At 46.0% G+C, this 19319-nt stretch overlaps 1 protein-coding gene across 1 annotated transcript in view; it reads right to left on the bottom strand.

Annotated features, from left to right (window-relative positions):
• The window catches only part of RCSD1 (RCSD domain containing 1), a 34299-nt gene extending 22465 nt beyond the window's left edge, over positions 1 to 11834 (bottom strand). The window contains exon 1 of the mRNA XM_040567703.1: positions 10851 to 11834. Within this exon, the coding sequence (XP_040423637.1) occupies positions 10851 to 10856 (6 nt within the window). The 5' untranslated portion in view covers positions 10857 to 11834. The remainder of the gene's footprint in view (positions 1 to 10850) is intronic.
• Positions 11835 to 19319: the final 7485 nt, after the last annotated feature.

Here is a 19319-nt window from a genome sequence, read left to right as displayed (position 1 = left end):
AGTCATTATAAATGAGCTTTTGGCCTTAAAAGAACAGTTTCGATGTTGCAGAGCTCTTGCTCCAAGTGAACACCAGCGACACATCTGCAGTCCTTTTCCATCAAGTTTACAATAGTGCTAAGTGTTTGGAGGGAAATATTTTGTGTCTCTAAAACGAGTGCTGTCAGTGAGCCAGAGTCTTGCAGCAGATAACACTGAGCATTGCTGTTACTCAAGAATACCAAAACGTGGACTGGGATGCTGAAAATGAGGTCCCTTACTGCCTCAAAGTCACAATGACGGAAACTAATTGGCATTACTTTGGCAGCAAGATTGCTGTATCATCAGAGAGCCAGTGTACCACTGTCCTAAATCACTGAAGATCCCTGCTCTCTTTCAAACAGCACCACTTTTAATTTCCAAACTTAATCTTCTCTAAACGAACACCCACACAGCTTTCAACTTAGTTCAGGAGGAACTCTGGCTTTTCTTGTGTGTCAAGCAGGATATATTGTCCTGTCATCAACACCTTCTCTCTATCTGATGGGAGCCCTCTAGCAACAAATGCTGTCTGAAAACTTGGTTGATACAATCAGACATGAGCTACTGCAGATAACTAAAATGCAGATGAAAGGCATGTGGGAGGAAGGAGAGGGGTTATTTCTCAGAAATTATCCTTTGAATAGGTAAGTCACTGAGGTTGTGTTGTTTAGAAATCCAGAGACACTCCAGATCTGGAACAGCTCCTTCAGAGCCAAGGGCTGATCTCTCCTCCTGGTACAGTGATGCTGATGTCCTAATCTGCAGCTGACAACAGCTGTGACCAAGGCTGCAGCCTGGCTGGACTGGAGCACATGGCTTCCCATGTGTCCTTAGCAGCTTGTACAGCCAATATCTAGGATCTGTCCTTGAAAGTCATGCTCCTAGCAAATGCCTCCATGGGCGGAGGGGTGAGATGGTGGTTCTGAAGAAGAGCAGAAGCCACTCTAAGACATTACCCACTTACCTAGCATACTTTTCCATCAGCTCCTTGTACAGAGCTCCATTCCTGGCCTGGGATTTTGCCAGGATCCTCCTTGGCTTCCAGATGTTTCCCTGTCAGACTTCTGACTGCTGGTTCTACTGGTCTGGGAACTGCACACAGCCTGTCAGTTGCCCCAGATTAACTGGTGGTGCCTCTCTGTGTGTATTTCCAGGCCTGGTCTCGGGACCTCTTGCTGCTCTAGAAGGATGAGCGGGGAACTAACACAAGAACAACCTGCAAAACCCCCCAGAGAGTGGGCAAGTGAGGCAGTCTGTGAGGCAAGTGTATCCAGTCTCACACAAGCCCAATCTCTCCTCAACTGAGGCTCAGGGGAGACAGCTGGGAAGGCGGGAGGTGCGTGCACACTATTTGAGAGTGGGGAATACAATGCATGAACCACGGTTATCTGATACAGGCCTCTGAGACAAACAGCTTTCTGGTAATTAAAATGTGCCTTGTAAAAAATCATGATTTTAAACCACTCGAATCATAGCGTGGCTTTGAGTGACTTTCACAGCACTGCAGCTGTAGACACCACGCGAGGCTACACTCTGCTCACACCTACACAAATTGACACACACGGGTAGCTGCTCTGAAGGAAATGAGCTGACCTAATGGAACAGCCTGTGCAGGAAACAGCTTGGCTCTATGAATCACCTTTCAACTGCTATTCGGTTTGGCTTCTCCCTTGCTTGCCTCATGTGGGGTGAGGAAAAAAGCCCTGCTTGTAGCGGAGGTCTGAAATAAGATGAACTTTGACCGGAGGAGGCTCAGACACAAGGTGCTTCACGTAGGATGAGGAAGGACAGCTCCTGGACTGACAGAGCAGTTAAAAAAGATGACCTTTAAGCATATGCATAAGCAAACTGCACTAATTACCTAATCTGAAGCTGTTCAGAAGGCCAAATTAGAAATCAAAGTCACTGAACTGTCAAAAAACAGACACAGAGAACGTGAGAGGCAGGAACAGTTCAAAATACTTTGGTTAAATGCTTTAAGTAGATTGTGATACCTCCCAATTTAAACTTGATACTAGATAAAGTCTGGTTGCAGCAGCACAGAGATTCAACTCTTCTCAATTTATCGTGCTGGGAACAGAAAATCAAAAGGGTAAATGAGCCTACACAGAGCTCCCAACTGCTGCAGCTTCCAGGACTCATCAGTTAGGACCGTGCTATCTTTGTAACACATTGCTATTAAATTAGGTCTACGCTGGATACAACCAGGGCAGAGAAGGAGGTTCGTATTTATCTAGGCCAGGAATTTAGTCTAAAAAGATATGCAGATATGTAAGGGAGGAAAGCGATAGTAAGCATGCAGCTAGCGGCCAACTTGAGGTGTGAACGCTAAGCTACATCCACAGAGATGTCTTTTTAGTGTGACCCTGGAAGGCTCAGCAGCCCCTGTTGCATTTAGGAGCTGGGTCTGTGCAATGGCATTCTCAGCAGCTGCCTTCCCTTCGGCTCTGCCTGGAGCTTCTAGGTTGTGAGACCTCTGAAAAGCCGGGCCTAGGCTGGGCCGACGAATCCGGGCAGCTGTAACTTACAGTTATGTTTGAAAATGTCCTTCTGAATTTTCAAGCCGAGTCTGGATCAGCTGTAATGAGGCATTAGGAAATTAGTGATTTCCATAGGTAAATGGCTCTATCATACACCCTAAGGAGAATGCAGACAAGCAATTCCTGTGCTACAGCTTAGCCTTTGACATGGATTTTTTACGTGATCTGTGAGATAATTATCTCTGTTTCTGAGTTGACCTGCTTATAAAATTATCCCAACAACCCCATTAAAGAGAAACGCAATGCTTGTAGGATCTTTGTAATACCCTACCTATTCCAATGCTCTATTTCTTTTTCTCAATGGCTGACTGAAACTCTTGCACGTTCTTTCTGTGACAAGAAGAGGGACTAAGTTCCTTCAACCTCAGACACAGTTTCTGCAGGTGGGGCACCGGAACCAGGTGTACAGGAAGTGTAGGCTCATTGCCTGCATGCCACTCGGTGAGTTAAATCAACACTAGGAAGCTCTGGCCAGCATGTCTCTGGATTCGCCAACCTTAAAATGAAAGGTTCTGAGAAGAAAAATGATATTCAATTTACAAGAAAATGATCCAGCAATACTTAAGTTGCAAAGCAGATGCAGAAGCAATACATATAACAGCTGCATTACTTGATAGGTTTCTTTCCCACAGGCTACAAAAAGAAAAGGCTTCCAGCTTTGGCCTTTGAGAATCTACAGCCTAAACTGATGCTTGCTACAAAGGCTCAAAGAGCTGCTATGGATGATGCAGACCTCAGTTTGCTGGGTCAGGGTGTGAAGGTGCTGCAGGAATGGGCCCTGTAAGACTGGACCTTGAGCTCCGTGCTTCTGGGCAATGCCCTGCAGGGTCTGGCTTGGAGAGCGTTGCCAGTGGTCACTCACTGCAGGTGCCCAAGGCCAGAAGTGGAGATGCCAGTTTCAAGGGCAGGAGACCGGGGTGGGAAGTCGGAGTCAAAGATGGTGCGGGAGGAGAGAGGCCAAGAAGAAATCCTGTGGTGACTGTGCATAAAGGTTTCTTGAGTTATACAGAGTAGGGCTTGGTATTACATGAGATTAGAAGTACTGATATTACAGGAGAAGATGTTGATCTGGGAGATGAAAGAGCTATACAGAGCCCGACTCGATATTACATAAGATTAATAGTCCTGGCACTAGTGAAAAAGACAGCTGTGCTGAGAAGGGAGATGAAAGTGACAGTGCTAAAACTGTTTCCTTTCTGTGAGGGTCACTTGCCCAACTTGTTACATGTATGTGCCCTGTTACCTCATACTCCCACGTATTCATCAATCCGCCCCTTTTCTTCCACTCCGCTCTGTTCACAGACACCTGTTATCTCAAGGATCGGTGTGCATGTGTGTACTTGTTTGCACTGACAGCCCCTGTGCCTCCAACGAAATGAGTATCTTGCAACTGGCAATGAAAACACTGGGTTTTCATGGTGGGACAGTGTTCATAACTCCGTGCTCTTTGTAAAGACTAACAAGGAAACCAAATTAAACTGCACACATCTCACAAGTTAAACACACTCTAGCTGCAGGGCCCAAGAGCTGAAATTCCTAGGAAACCTGGCACACAAGCTCAAGTGTGTGTATATGAAAAAAGAGGGGAGGAATAAAGAAGACCTTTTTCGTCTGAACTTACATCAGTGGAAGACAGCACTCAGCAGAAAGGTATTTGAAGAGGATTGGCTTGAATAATCCATGATTGCTGTGGCAGCACACAATTTTAGAGGATAAAGAAATCCACCCTTAAAACAGGAAGCAAGAATCTAAAGTAGCATTGGTTTTGAATTATACAAAGGCAGTAGTAGAACACTTCCCAGAGTCTTGCAGGTAATATGTCAGTTTATTTTGACTTAAATTTCCCATGGGTAGAAGTTTTAGGGCTTGAATGATGTGATGTAGCAGGAAGGAATCATAAATGCTTTCGGGTCCTGATGCTGAATAGCCACTAACTCCTGCTAGCAGTTCCACGCATGCAAGGACTGCAAGAACAGCATTGTCCTGCCCCTCTGGTGACCCCATCAATACTGCTTGGATTCAACAGAAGGTAGCTCCTGACATTGTCTTTTTAATGTTCTGTCATGAGTTAAATCACTCATAGAAAAGAGGTTTCCTGTACATTTCAATAATTATTCCAAACCCTACTAGATCTCACTGCTAGAAATCCTTCCTGCTATTTGGTGAGACATACATCTTCCTTTCAATTTGATCCCATTATTCCCAGGCACTAAATGATTCTGTTTCCTCTGTATTAAAAGGTTTAGACCGCTGTCCTCTGTCTGACTGCACAGCCACCCTGACTTGTTTAACTCCATTTTTCCGAGTCAGCTTTCCCTCTCCTTTGCATTTTTGTGTAAAGACACAAAACTCTGAACAAGCAATCGGTCTGCATCCTCTAGATGCTGAGGCTTTCCAAATTGCGCACACTATTCATTGTCCTTGAAAAGCTGTGATCTATATAAGCAATAAATTTCTTGCATTGAGAAGCAGTATGTAGCCTGGTTCAGTGATAAAGCATCAGGTAAAGGTATTCTATTTTGGGAAGTACTTCAAGGCACTCAGAAAAGTACCACTGCGTGCCATAGCTACCAACCTGCACAACAGCACAATTTGAGCTGTGGTCCTATCATGCTAAGAGCATGCATTTCAGAAGCCTGAGATGAACAGTGGTTTTGTTGAAGCTGGCAGTGGTAAATCAATATCCCTTGCAGACTGGCCACTAGTCATCCACACTGGCTAAAACAGCATGTATCTCATTACAATGGATGAACAGGTTTACTTGCACATGGACACCAGGATACAAAAAAAAGCTTACCACCTTGTTGCCTCTTGTATGGGGTTCAAGCTCTTCGAAAACTTGATGCTGACGAAGAAAAATGTCATGCATCTGTATCAGCTGTCAGTTTATCAAGTGAGGCCTGTGTCTTTATCTGAAGAAGACTTTGAGAAGAACCTTTTAGCAAGCAACATGTTCATATCTGACAGGAATTTGGTCTAATCTCTTCTCTCTTTCTCAGAGGTGAAAGCTTCATTTGGCACTACTGGGGCAGATAAGCCTCATCTCTGTCAGTACATTATCGGAACCCATGTACTGAGGGTAAGATATCACAAAGATATGCCTCATAGTGGATGTGAATGTAATAGCATTGCTGGCAGAAGACCATAACTGGATACATTGTGCCTTGGATGAAGCGAGACGCCTACCTGAGGCACCCTAAGAACAAAGTGCCCATGCCTCTGACAAGACCTAGGTGTGAAGCAACCATGCAGTGAGTATGTAAAGTAACTTCTCCTTACACAACAGATCTCCTGTCTCTAGACCAAATTCATCCTAACGCATGCTGTACTGCAAGCTGATGAAGACATATAATTGTCTGTAAGACACCAAAATAGGCTGTGTCTCTGCAGTAGGTATCAGGGCACCTACAAGCAGCAAGAACGCTTCACCTGCAAAATAGCCAAGTCCTCCCAAAAGGTTCTTTTGCTGCTGGGTACAACTGTTATCTCAGATCCCCAACGGAGGGTGCACAGTTGGTATTTCAGGAAAAGGAGCATCCACCCCTCTAGAACTGTTAACCAACCACAAGGAAACAGAGAGGAAAATCATCCCTTGTTTGTATGGGCTTGGTCAATCCCATGAGGAAAACCAGCCGAGCTTCCTAGCAGCATCTATGGCAGCTATCTGTAAACCAATGCTGATGTTTTCCCCTGGTCTTCAGATAAGCAGATCCTGGGAATGCGGTAGACAAGGTATGCATAATATGCTGCTCAGCAGTAATGTGTCCTGCCAGTTAGACTGTAGAGTACAGGAAAGAAGGCTTTTCCAAAGAGCTATCAGCATGACCTGGGATACTCGGACACCCAAAAGTTAAAATGAGGAGCAAAGGAAAGGAAGGGTTATAAAGAATCATCTCTTCTTTACTGGCACAGGAAAAGCTTTAATTCTTAATTCCTTAAGAGCACACCATTTACTCTGGGTCTCCTCTGCGTACAAGTAAGGGTCAAAGCACAGCCCATGGGGTTTGGTTTTGTTCCCTTCTGTCCCTCAACAGGGGGTCTCATCCAGTCTCTGGACTGTGGAAGTCCAGCTCTGCTGCAGACATGCTATTTACTGTCAGATAGGTCCTAAACTTGTCCAGACCTGAGGAGCAAAATGGGGTCTTACAGTACCTCTCCTACTGCTTGTCAATACCCTTTCCTTTAGTTAGACAGACATCCTGTGTCACTTTGATGAGTCTGGGGGAAAACATTGAAAATCAGTGCATTTGAGGTGAAAATGTTGTTAAGCAAAATGAAAAATGGAAAAAAAAAAAGTGAAAAAGGAAGGTTTTAACTTTTGGAATGAGAACGAAGCTTGAAAGCACGAAAACCAGAAGAGCTTCCTGAGAAAGGTGAACTGTTTCCTGGCAGAGCTAACCATGGCATACTGCCTGTACTTATCTTGATCCACAGCTGCAAGGGTGGGCAGAGAACTCACTCAACCCAGCTCACCTCTGCATGGATTACTGTCCTGCTGCTCTGACGGCCATAACGCACCCAAATTTCAGCCCTCTCGGCTACACAGTAAGTACCCTTTCTTTATTCCCCTCCACTTCAGTCCTCTCAGGTGATACACCCTTCATGCAGTTTTCCTAGGGTCAGGGTAAGCAGCTCTGCGGAAAGACAGTTGCCCTGCAGTTTGGGAGACAGCGTTATTCCCCATAGCTTCTGGAAGGATGCAGCAATTAGGGATACTAGACCTGGAAATGTGCTCTGTTGTAATGTCTGGTTGACCACAGCAAAAAAGAAGAAATGGCTTCTGACCTCTCCTGTATGAGAGAGCTGAGGGACGGGATGTGTTTGAAACCCAAGAGGTTTCCACAGGTGAGATGTGGAACAGAGGAGTCAGAGGAATTTTCTCTGAGCTGCTCTGTTGCTAGATAGAGTGGGGCAGGACCCAGGGCCTCTTTGTGGGATCTTCACCCGACACAGGACAGGGCTACTGAAAAGAGCAGTTGATGCAGCGCTCCCCAAACGTCCCAGAGGAGCACACGTGGTGTGGGGAGAGCACAGGGCTGTGGGCTGGAGCTACGTCCAGAAGGGTGCACAGAAGGGAAGTGGAAAAGTGAGCAGAGAACTGCTCTCAGGCCTGCTGAGCTGGTGTAGCAGCAGGCAAAATGAAGATCCAGCAGGAGCTAGCTGCAGAAAAGAGATGGGAATGGAGATATCAAAGAAAGACATGAAATCTCTTGGTAGGCACAAACGAGAGAGGAATCTTCCCGAACTAAAGCTGCTTGCTGCACCTTCGCAGCTTGGGGAACCCACTGCACCACAGGGAGCCATCAAACTGAAACCATCTTGGATTGCTTCCCTTTGTTTTGTGAGTAAAGTTCAAATGTCTCCATGCTCCCAAGCTCCTACAGAGAGGCTGGAAAGAGGAATGCCATGACTGCTGTTGAATATGGGCTGCAGAAAGCCACAAGAACTTTCAGTGGATGCCTTCACCCACAACATTTTCAGCAAGGTTTAGTACAGCTATGAGAATGAGACAGCTTGGACCAACTCTGAAGGTGTAAACTAACAATTCCCAATCCTTTTTGTACTGAGTGCAAAGATTTAGTGGCTGCTTCTTTTACAAGTAGCTTAGCTTTCACTAATTTCACACATTTTAAATACGAACTCCTGAAGTTAGCAGTCTGTCTGTAGTAGAACTGTAGTTCTTTTGGTAGTCATGGTCTTTTTTCTGTAGTTCTTTTGATTGGTCATAACAGTGGAATGAAAACCGATTCTCAAACCTATGTTGCGTCAATGAGCTGGGTCTTCACAAAAACAAACAAATTAAAAAAAAAAAACATCAGCAGACTCACAAAATTATATGAACTGGCAAGAATGGGGTTTGGCTGCTATTTTCTCTCTCTTGGGGACATGAAATGGCTACAGGTATTGGTTTCAACGTGGTACATTCCTGATAGCAGAATGTCTAAGACTGTAGGAACTCTCCCCTAAAGAGCCCCAAAACTACACTAACCTCTCTAAGAAAGCGAGCCCAACTATCTTGCTTCTGTAGGTTTTCCAAAAACAGGGTCTCCCTGCCAGAGACGTGATGGAAATCAGCTGGCTAGGTCAGCCCTCTGCCCTTGTTTTTTCCTAATGCTCGTAATCCTCATGTGTCCCACTAGAGCAAAGAGCTTGCCAGTTATGCCAGCAGCAAAGCACAGAAGAGCTCTGCATGCTACCAATGAAGCAAATGGGGAAATGACAGAACTTCTCGTTCCTGTCGCACAGGAGCATTAAATGTATTTTTAAAGCAAAAGACGGTAATGAGCCTCTGTGTCCTGCTCACGCTGTCTGTGAAAAGCTCTCAGGAGGAAACAGAGCAGAGAATTGGCAGGTGGGAGCTCAAGTTTTTGCTCTTTGCTCTATTTTGGTCTAATATATTCTTAATTTGGGGACATGAACCACCTTTTTGGAGGGTTGGGGCAAGGGGGGAAGACCAAGTGTGCTACTTTAAAAATGTTCTGGGAGTTGAGATGTTTTTAAAAGTAAGAACAGATGCCGAAATCTACAGCTGATCAGAAAACAAGGTAACACAGCAAATGAGTGGGAAATAGAGGTAAAGGGGCAGAATCAAAAGGAGGAGTCATAGGCTAAATACTTTAGAGAAGCTTCCTGACAGTCAGACCTGCTGTGTGTGTGACACGTGTCTCCCAAAAGGAAATGAAGGCCCATGCCTTACTGCTCTAAAACACCCCTGCAGCAGACAACAGAAAATACTTGAGGGGTGCAGTCCCCTGTGTGTGCAGAGGAGAGGAGATGGGGCAGAGTCTCCTCAGCACGACAGAATTTCTGTTTTAGTCCTCATTTATTCTTTGTTCCATATGTGGCTTCCTGCGCACAGCAGTTACAACAAACTAAGAGTTCAACTCCCCCTCTGAGACATCACAGGACACTACTTAGTGAAAAGGAATAAAACAAGCATTAATGGTTCCTGATGCAGGCTCTGTCCAGCCTAAAACCCCTTACCAAAGCTACGTATTTGTCATGCTGCATATCGGCTACGCTGCATTGGTTTGAGCAGTGCGTGGTCCTTCTCCACACCAAAATTTTTCAGTCTGTTGAGGACTTTTCTTGTAATGAACATGGCTGATCTTTAACCCTCGCCTGTAGGGCAGGCTAGCGCAGATAACAAGGACTGTGATGTTAACACCTGGGTGTTATCAGAACTGCCCCGCTGAGCTATGTGCTGCAAATCTTCAAAGAACAATTATAGTGGTGCCTCAAGCACACTGCTCCCTGGCTTTGTGGCATGTCCCTGGCTGTTGGTGCCACATCAACACAAAAAAAGCCTTCTCTGTGAAGATAATATAAAGTGTTTAGTAAGATCTGTGTTTAGCTGAAAGAAATACCCAAAGTCCTCTTTCGTCATTTGAGGTTTTGCCAATGTTGCAATCACCTTTCTACCTCCTGTGCCCCTCAAAAAAAAAAAAAGTATTTTTTTCCTCTGCAATCTAAAAACCATTTGAAAAGCTAGTGAATCCAACCTCACATGAGCAAAGCGAGCACTTTCACTCTCATTTTGTATGAATGGGAAAGGAGGCAAGGAGAGGCAAACTGCCTTGCCTCAGAGGCTGCTACACAGGACAAGGCTTGGACTTGGAACGCCAGGGCATCCTCACTCCTGCTTCCACACCCCTGTCCATCAGCAGTGCCCATCAAGAGACAAGAGCTCCTACTCCCTCGAGGCACAAGGCACACAGCACGAAGAGAGGCACAGGAACTGTTCCGTGGGTGTGCTAGCCCTTCACCCTGCTGAAGCAATGGCTCTCAGGTTCTCTTTCCTGGACCAAAATGCTGCTGATAATGAAAGTGAGACTGCACGATCCACGTGGAACAGGGGCGACAAGAGGGTCTAAATCACAGCTGCTGCAGTGTGGGTTGGGCAGGAACGAACCCCAAGGTGTCCACTAATCCTGTACGGTTTGCTCACTTCTCCTTATGCACCCAATTTCACTGATTTTTTAAATGATTAAAAAATGATCCCATTTAAAACATTACTTTTTTTTCCCACCTCAGAGAATAAAAAAGTAAATGGCAGTCCTTCTTCATTCCCCTTTCGCAGATGGAATTTCTCCCCACACTGACCCCCTCCTCCAAATCTGGACTAAACCCTGCAAAATATTGTGAGGTGGAGTGGTGGTGAGAGGCTTTTATCTGAACCTCAGCGGAAAGGTATTTTGAGCTGCCTTAGTAAGAAATTGCTTTGCAAGGTGCAGCTAGTGCAGATCTGCGAGTCAGCCATAAGCAAGTGGAAATAAAAGTTTTCTTTACCTCCATGTCCTGCCAGAGAGGTGTCCTCAGGGCAATCTTTCTTCCCCACCCCTTTCCCTCTTATCTGTGGGAAAACTTCAGCCAAGCCAGAGCAAAATCGTGCTGCTGTGGAGGGTATGTAATATCCACGCTCCTGCTCAGCTTGAAAACTGACAGAGCCCAGTGAGCTGCCCTGCACTACGAACAAGGAAGAAGGGCGGGTGGGTGAGAGGAAGGGAGGGAGGGGAGAGGAGGGGGAGGCAAGGCAATCAGGGTTTAAATTTAGACACAAATCTAAACAGATACTGTCCTTCCCGGAGCGCTGGGCTCATGAGACAACAAGCAGCAAACTTTGCTGCTGTGCCCAAACTTGGGGACACTGTATGTGTATTTTCTCCCTCCCTTTCTATCCACCCTTCGTATTTCTAGCACCTCATCTTTCTTTCTTTTTTTTTTTCTCCCCTGCCCCGTTTTGCCTCTATTTTTTTATATTTGCTTCTTTTGCTTGTAGCTGCTCCCCCCACATCTCTGCGTGGGTCTTTCCCTTGTCCACTCTTCTCTCTCCAAGCCTGCAGGGTCTCGTCCTCGTTGTTAAAGATCTCTTTTCCTTTAACTCTAGCTTCTCTTCTCTCTTCCTTCACACTTTTCTGTAATTTCCTTCACAGTAGACTGTCTTCAGAGTGGTTAGAGGGGCAGAAGAGGAGCAGAAAGCAGGTGGTGATTGCATTTGAACAGAACATAAGGCTTTGGTGCCCTGGTCCACGGCTGGGACTCCCAGGCACAGTATCAGCAGTCCTGATGTGCTGTTGGGCAATTCCCAAATGAGAGACTAGGGCTTCACTTGGGAAGGTGAGGCACAAATGCCGGCAGAAGCAGAGGGTCCCCAGGCAAGGTGTCACGGGCTAGCTCTAAAGCAGAACTAGCTCTTTCTGCTCTGAATTCATTTCTCACACTACCAGGTCAGAAGCTGCAAGTCCCTCCTTTTGCAGGGAAGGGCAGACTTGGACACTGGAAATGAGAAGCTTCCGTGGTGCTACAAAAGCTCAGATGGGAAAAACTAAGCCTCAGGAATGTTTTGCTACGGTTTCCTTTTCCATTCAGACCACAGTGTTGGAAACTATACATCTCGTTCCTGTTTTAGCAACTGTTTGCACATGCTCCTTCTCAAGAATTTCAGTCCCCACCTCCTGAGAACAGGGTGGTGCAGAGGAATTTGGAAACACTCCCTTTGTCTTCTGCTGGCTCCCTTGCTTCGCATGCAGCTGCAAAGTGACACAATTTCATGTCATCATCTTCGGATGATACCTTGGGGGCAGAAGAGGGTTAAAGCATCTTTTCTGAAAGGGATGCATACTTTTCCTTCACAGTGTTTCACAAGTCCCTGCTGGCTGTGGAGGAAAACACTCCAGAATGAATTTAACTGTGACCCTCATCATATCCCAGATTATTGTTACCAATAAATCATCTCAACATAGTTGTTCTTACAGTACAGTTAAATTTTGCTGCACCACATGCTGTAGGACTCCCGTGGTTCTTTAGAAAGTACAGGAATTAGTATATTTAAATCATGATCTCCTTATCTCCCAAGTTCAATATACAGCGGTTACTCCATCCTTAGCCAAAAGAATGATACGCTGAATTGCCGCAATCTCCAAGTTAGGCAATAGGACTAATTAATCTTCTGTTGATGAACCACTGGATTAGTTGAATCCCCTCTGTTGTAAGCAACCAGCAGATGCTGCATGCAACTAGAAATCTAATAAAATAAAGATGAAGAATCTAAAAGAAATATAAAAATGAAACTCCTTCTTAACTGGAAATCCTACTGATTCCTTAAAGTCATGATAATGGTGCACTGGGAGAAGGGACAGGAACTGCAGTGCTGAGAAGCAGGGTGAGGTGGGGAAGGCAGGATGCTTTGGCTGCCCACGCCTTGCCTGTTGCAGGGGCAGAAGGAGAATTTCATGCTCAGGGATTTCACTGTCAGTGTTGGTCACGAGTGTCATTGTCAAGATGTCTGCCATGTAACAGACTGTAAAAATCAGATACCTCTGATGGTTGCTTCATTCTGCTCAGGGTGTGTTTCAGTATTTTCTTTCTGCTTTCAGGGGTTTTACCCTGTGGAGGAAACTGTCTGCTTAGGCCTCCAGAAAAGGAAACTGCTAGGCAGAGATAGTATCACTTTACCCGCACTAATAAAGCAAAGGGAGTTACAGCTGCCCCACCACGCTTCTTCACTCTATTTATTTATGCTCCAAAGTATCTCACCGTAAAGTAAATCTTTTCTGCCAGCAGAATTCTCAGTGCCATTGCTCTGAGTATGGTACACAATTGTCAGTTTATTAAAGTTCTTTCTTCTTTCTTCCAGAAACAGGGTGCATGTTTTCCTCCACACAGGAAGACATGAGGTGTGGATTTGCTCTAGGTTTTCTTGTTTCTTGTCTGGAAACCGCCAAAATCTGCAACAACCAACCCACATGCTTTAACTGCAGGAACCTTGTGACAAATGTTATTAAGGGAGGTTATACTCAGGAACTGGGTGTTTTACATGATGTGTACGTGCAAGCATGAATGTGAGATATTTTGGAGCATGACTCTCTGCATCTCTGTGTGCATCTCTGTTGACAGACCTTCTGGGATATAGCAGCGTCTATGAGACTAACTTGCTGGTATATGCAAATATTTCTACATCTGTTCTTCTCAGGAGATAAAAAAGAAAAAATCCAGCCCTCATAAGTGACATTAAAACAGACTGTAGGAGGAAATTTCATTTGAGTGAGAAAATGCTGTGATTGAGGACCCCTGGATTTTGCGGCTTCCCAGCTGGTTCTCTTCGATACGTGTGAGGCCAAAAGAACGAGTTTGCTTCAGGCCAAACAACTGGAGCTCCTGCTCCATGCAGCATGCTGGGGGAGAGGTGCAAGGCAGTCATTCACCTGGCACGCCTGAAGAGGAGGCATAAGTAGTTCTGCCATGCTCAGCAATGCCTCATGTAATCTTTGCTAGCCTCTTGCACTTTGGCAATGAATTACGGTGAAAGGGGCTTCTCCATGATACCAGACCAATACAAAGGAGATGGGGGGACAGAGCAGTTCTTTGTTCAGAGACGACTCAGGAAAGAAAGCCTTTGAGGGCATCTGAAACTTTGACTCAGATAGTTGTGTCCCCACAGCTAGCGCTTTGGGTGCGTCCGTGTGGGTGCTGAATCTGGGATGGTATGTTTGTGGGGGTGGTGGATTAGTGAAGGGTGGAGGGAGCTGTGGGTCCCCGCGAGACAGATTGAATCTCTGTGCTTTGTTAAGGTGTTTGGTTAGAGGTTATTAGAGTTTGCCTGTCAGTACCAGTATCCGAGATTGTTCTGTCCATCTCTGTGTCCATATTTGGCTGGTGACGCCCTCATCATTTTCCAGAATTTTTATTATTAACCAGCAGCTGTTACCAGGTTGAGTTTTTGACCCTCCCAAAAATGGGGTCTCAGCCTTTCTTGATCCCTTTCAAGTAATTTAATTTTTAACTGAAAAAAAGGGGATAGGATGACCACAGAAAAAAGCACTTGCATTTCAAAGAGCAATCAACTCTAACAGCCAGCATCCTGTTTTGGGCTGGGTTTATACATCAGCTCCTCTGACAAAGGCAGGCTTGCAGAAAGTGAACGTGAACAACATTTTCTCTGGGAAACTTGCTTTTTGAACCCCCTTGTTCTGCTAACTGCATTCTGAAGTATCTGCTCCTGCTTACCCTCACCTCGCCCCTCAGCATTAAGCTAATGCTCCAAACGCTCAGCCTCACCCTCCTCTTCAGGGAGTTATCAGCAGGAAATGAAGTCAGTTGGAACGCTTTGTACTATCGACATTTTTTGCTCTAGTTCTGCAGCTGCAGTGAAGCACATCTGAGAACACACACACACGCTCACGTGCGACCACGCGCACACACACAACGACTCACGTGCCAGGCACCAAGCTCGCCTGGGAATTGATGTGACTGGGCAAGCCCCATTACCAAAGATGCTTGAATTACACGAAGGGATGTGGCTCTACGGGTTTCTTGCTAAGCTGTACTAGGCAGGGAGCGCAAGACTGTGTGTGTGCTGTGCAGTGGCCACATAAAAAAGTAGCTGATTGACACTAACTGAAACAGTTGAATCATTTCACATGTTCCTGATTGCCAGGCTGCGTCTGCGTGCTAGCATCATGGTTCTGTGCAGATTAACCAGGCTTCTTCACCTAAACAGAGGAAACTTAAAAAAAATACTGTATTGTACAGGGAGCATTTCACCTGCTAGGCCTTGCTACAGTGGCTGTGCTCTTAGGAACACGACCACAGTGAGGTACACCACCCTCATTTATACCAGGCCACCTAGGACTGGCGGTGGTGTACAGGTAGCTAGAGTCACCTCTAGCAGCACTTGAATTTCTTGGGAGAGCTCTGCTTTCATGGCTGATCCACTTGACTTCGGAGAACAAAGTGAACTGGGGTACTATGAGGCATGGCTGCACCCCCTTTATATTAATACTGTGACAAACATCATCAGCATCAGCCGCTGCCAGTCTCTAGACTGAAGGGCTCCTCTACCAGTTCCTAGTTTTAATGTGCAACAAGACCCAACAGAAACACAAGGTTATGATCGGAGCGTGGTTGTGGACACAGTCCCTGGGAGCCGTGCTGGATACAGCCATGGTTTTGACTACATCTTTCCCAGGCCAGTCCTACACATCCCCAAGCATCAAAGAAAGCAGTGTCGCAGCTGGCCCTCTCAACAGCTTCCTCAGCATGCAGCCCAAGCCCTGACTGAGCAGCAAGATTTTCTGACTGAACAATGAACATTTCTGCTCCCTAACAGGTTATGTGCAGAGGAAGCTTACTCTGCCATTGTCTGTGGTGGTTGTAAAAATGTAAAATGACTTTTAGCTGAATCCCAGGCCCGTTCTACATTCATTTCACCTTTCTTTTAAAAAAATCTATAGATGAACGGGGCAGAAACTAAATTCCCAAGCAACTTCATTTGGGAACTTTGAGGAGAAGAACAAATAAATGCATTATGCGCAAGCACGCAACACCTTCTAATGTTCAGCAACGTTCTGTGTTGTGTGAAGTTTCTTAATAGTAGTTGTAGTGCATTGCTTGACAGGGCTGGTATCTCCTCAAGCTGATAACTAACCTCCAGTTTTAGAAGCAATTTGCATGGTGGGTCTCATATGGCACCCAGTGTTGGCACTCCAAAGCCCTGAGCACTTCAGCTTTTGCCAGAGCTGATTCAGAGGTCAGTCCCTTCTGTCAAAAGCGGCGGCGAGTGACTTTAATCACTCTGGCTGTCATTTTGGAGCGGAGAGCTGGCCTGGCTCACAAATCAAGCACTGTGCAGAGCCAGACTGCATAGCCCACAAGCGTTATCTGGACAAAGGAAGGTTTCTGTTCATGGACAGACTGCAGGATCTAGACAGGAAGCCTGGCCCAGCTCGCAGCTAGACTGTGTGTCTGAAGAGAAAACCTGCCCAGCCCAACAAAGAACCACGCTATCTGAAGAGAGCTGGCTTGGGGCAAAAGCAACTATGAAGAGGGCAGCCAGAGCATGATGACACACCAGACAGGATGGAGACCTTGCTGACTTTCTGGCTAAAATACACCTTCTCCAGAGATATGGCCCCCAAATTTAGCCTCCAAGCTAAGCTACACTGAAATTGAGATCATTCCACTAACTGGCCAACACCTGGAGGGAGTAAACAGGCTCAATCTACAGTAAGATGTTACTGTACGTTTATTGTTTCGGTGATGTAAATAAAACATAAGTTGAAAAGGAGAACTAGTGGCTAGCAATACTTTCCTGGCCTTGTTATGCAAGGATCCTGGAAACCCCTAGACTCATTGCACCACAACAGAAAGAATCCTTCTCCTTTCTCTGAGATCTAGCTGGGGAAGTGAGAGGGGCCTGGAGATTTACTTCAGATAACACACTGCTTCGGAGCAAACTGAAAGGATTAAAGTCTGTATCCCCCACCCTGCAGGCTGGCCCAGCACTACTCATGCAAGAACAGAGCCAGTACAAGCCCCCTTCATTCAGTGCAGTGTGTGAGACAGCCTAGATGCCGGTGTGCACTGCCCACAGTGGAGAATACTCAACAAATCCGCTCTCTTTTATCAGAGAGCCGATGGCATTTGCCTCAATAACTCCTGTTCAGCGCTGAACACCCACTGGGCTCAGCCCAAATCCTCCAAGAGGCCTGCGAGCAGGTGTGCTCCGGGCGGCTCCTGCAGCCGCAGCGAGCAAGGCTGGGCAGCAGCACCCCTTGGCGGCTGCTGCCGGGGAAGGCTGCGGGAGCGCTGCAAGGCTGCAGAGGGAGAGGGTGGAGAGGAAGAAATTGCAGATGTGGTGGTATTGTTTCGGTAACAAAATCACAAATCCGGTCATACGCACCCTTCCTGGGGAAGGACAGGTAGCCACGTTCAGTAAATACCTCCAGCTAATGAATTTAAACTCCTTAACTTAAAAGCGTTCCCCCTTTCTGTGTTGACTGTTCCCGCTAAAAAAAAAAAAAAAAAAAAAAAAAAAAAAAAAAAAAAAAAGGAACTGCAAAAAAAAAGGAACTGACATTTCTCTTTCCCTCATCTCCTTCATATTCTTTCCTTTCTATCCCTTCTTACTTCCATGGCATCCCTTCTCTCCTGTACTGACCCCACCAACCACCTCCTGTCTGCTCCGTATCACACTCTCCTGCTCCCCAGTAAGATCCCCCATGCACCATCCTCACCCCACCGCCCGTCCCTTTGGCTGCAGCTGGAAAATACTGCCCTGCTCCCCCTGGTTCCGAGGGCAGGACTGCTGTGAAAATGAAGAGAAAGAAGTGTTTCTGTGTATGCATACGTGTATGTTGGCGAGAGAGGAAAGAGGAAGCAATGTCTGTTTCAGCTAGCAAAATGAAAAGAGTTTGTTGCAGTTTGTCTTCCTCAAACCCTTCTTGTTCCTAAACCGTTTCTTCTAGACCAACTTTTCTTCTAGACCAACTTTGCCCCTCTCTTCCTTACTCTTTTCACTTCTGCACAACAGTTGCTGCCTGTTTCCCTTCAACACTTTCCACTCCCGCCCCTCACCTCGATATAGTCCATAAACCTATATATATAAAGGCAACTTTTCACACGGCCTCTTCTTATCTCACACCTCACTCCTTTTCCTGACCTATTTTCTCCTGAGATATAACTTTGCCCCGAGATGTAACTTGTCCTATATCACAGGCAAGCACGCTTTTACTACCAGTGCTGCTGGAGCAGGTGCTCCCTGCAAGATCAGCTACCTACCCAAGCTACGTGGCTGCACACAACGGGTTGAGCGCAACGGGTTTTGGTGGTTTGTGGTTTTTTTGCCCTTCAGTTGAAACAAAGCAGGTTTCTCCCGAGCATTGCCAGGAGAGGGCAGCAGTGGAAGGCTGTGTTTTGGTGGCCCCAGAGGGAAAGCCAGGCTCTGTTCCTGCTCTCTGGAAACAAGCGGAATACTGTAGGAAATTTCAGTCTGCCTGTACACAACTACAGGACGGTACATAAACGGTAGAGAATGGATCCATGGTGTATTTTTCCTCGAGAAGAGGTGGTTTTCCTAAATTCGGCCCAACAAAATGACTCATGTGGCACACAGCCTGGCACTCCCACAGGCCTTTCGGTTGAATCCACCTGGCAGCCCACGGCCGGATCCTTTTTCTCAAGAGCCCCACAGCCTTGGCCAATGCCATGATATGCACGTGCTGTATGATGGGGCACCTGGGGACAGATGTCACCTGAGAAGCACTGGTTGTGTGATGGGAAAGAAGCCATGGTTAGAGCCCTGAAGTGCCTCTTGTAAGCATGTAACCTGCCCCAGATGAAGGGTTGAATACCATCATGGTCTGGACCTGGACGTTTATCAGGCAAAGAAAAAGGACTCCAGAAGGGCCATGGGGGACTCTACCTCTGTAACGTATGAGCATTTCCATTAAAACAAGTAAAGCTGAAGTAAAACTCTTGGCATATCTCCTGGGAAATCAAAAGTCTGCCTATTTCAATATGGCTTTTGGGGGTTTGACCAGAAGAACATTGGGATGTTGAAGTGATCATATCGCAGACATAAATCTTGGAGAAAATCCTTTTCAAAGGTGAAGCTTCCGCAGTCTTTGCAGGAGGGTTCTGCCTCTCTCTTATGTAAGGCTGTTCTTTAATAGATTCCGTCAGCATAGAATATTTTGTGACCTGAATGTTTTTAGACTGAAATTCACCTTCGCATGCAGCTGGATATTGAGCTAGCAACTGACCCATCAAGCTGTCAGATGGCAATCTCCCATCTTTCAGGAAAAGTTGAATCATGTCTTATTATTATCCCAATTATTTCTTTATGCAAACCTTTATCTTGTGACTGAGCACAAGATAACAAATAAAATGAGGCATACCTCACTATTTATTCATGTGAGCAACACAAATGCTCCCACAAGCTCTACAGTCCCAGCTAGTTTCAGAGAGCCCTCCCTTAGT

The sequence above is a fragment of the Cygnus olor genome, chromosome 1 (genome assembly GCF_009769625.2).
Source record: "Cygnus olor isolate bCygOlo1 chromosome 1, bCygOlo1.pri.v2, whole genome shotgun sequence".
In the NCBI taxonomy this organism is placed as follows: Eukaryota; Metazoa; Chordata; class Aves; order Anseriformes; family Anatidae; genus Cygnus; species Cygnus olor.
This window is presented reverse-complemented; position numbering and strand designations above follow the sequence as displayed.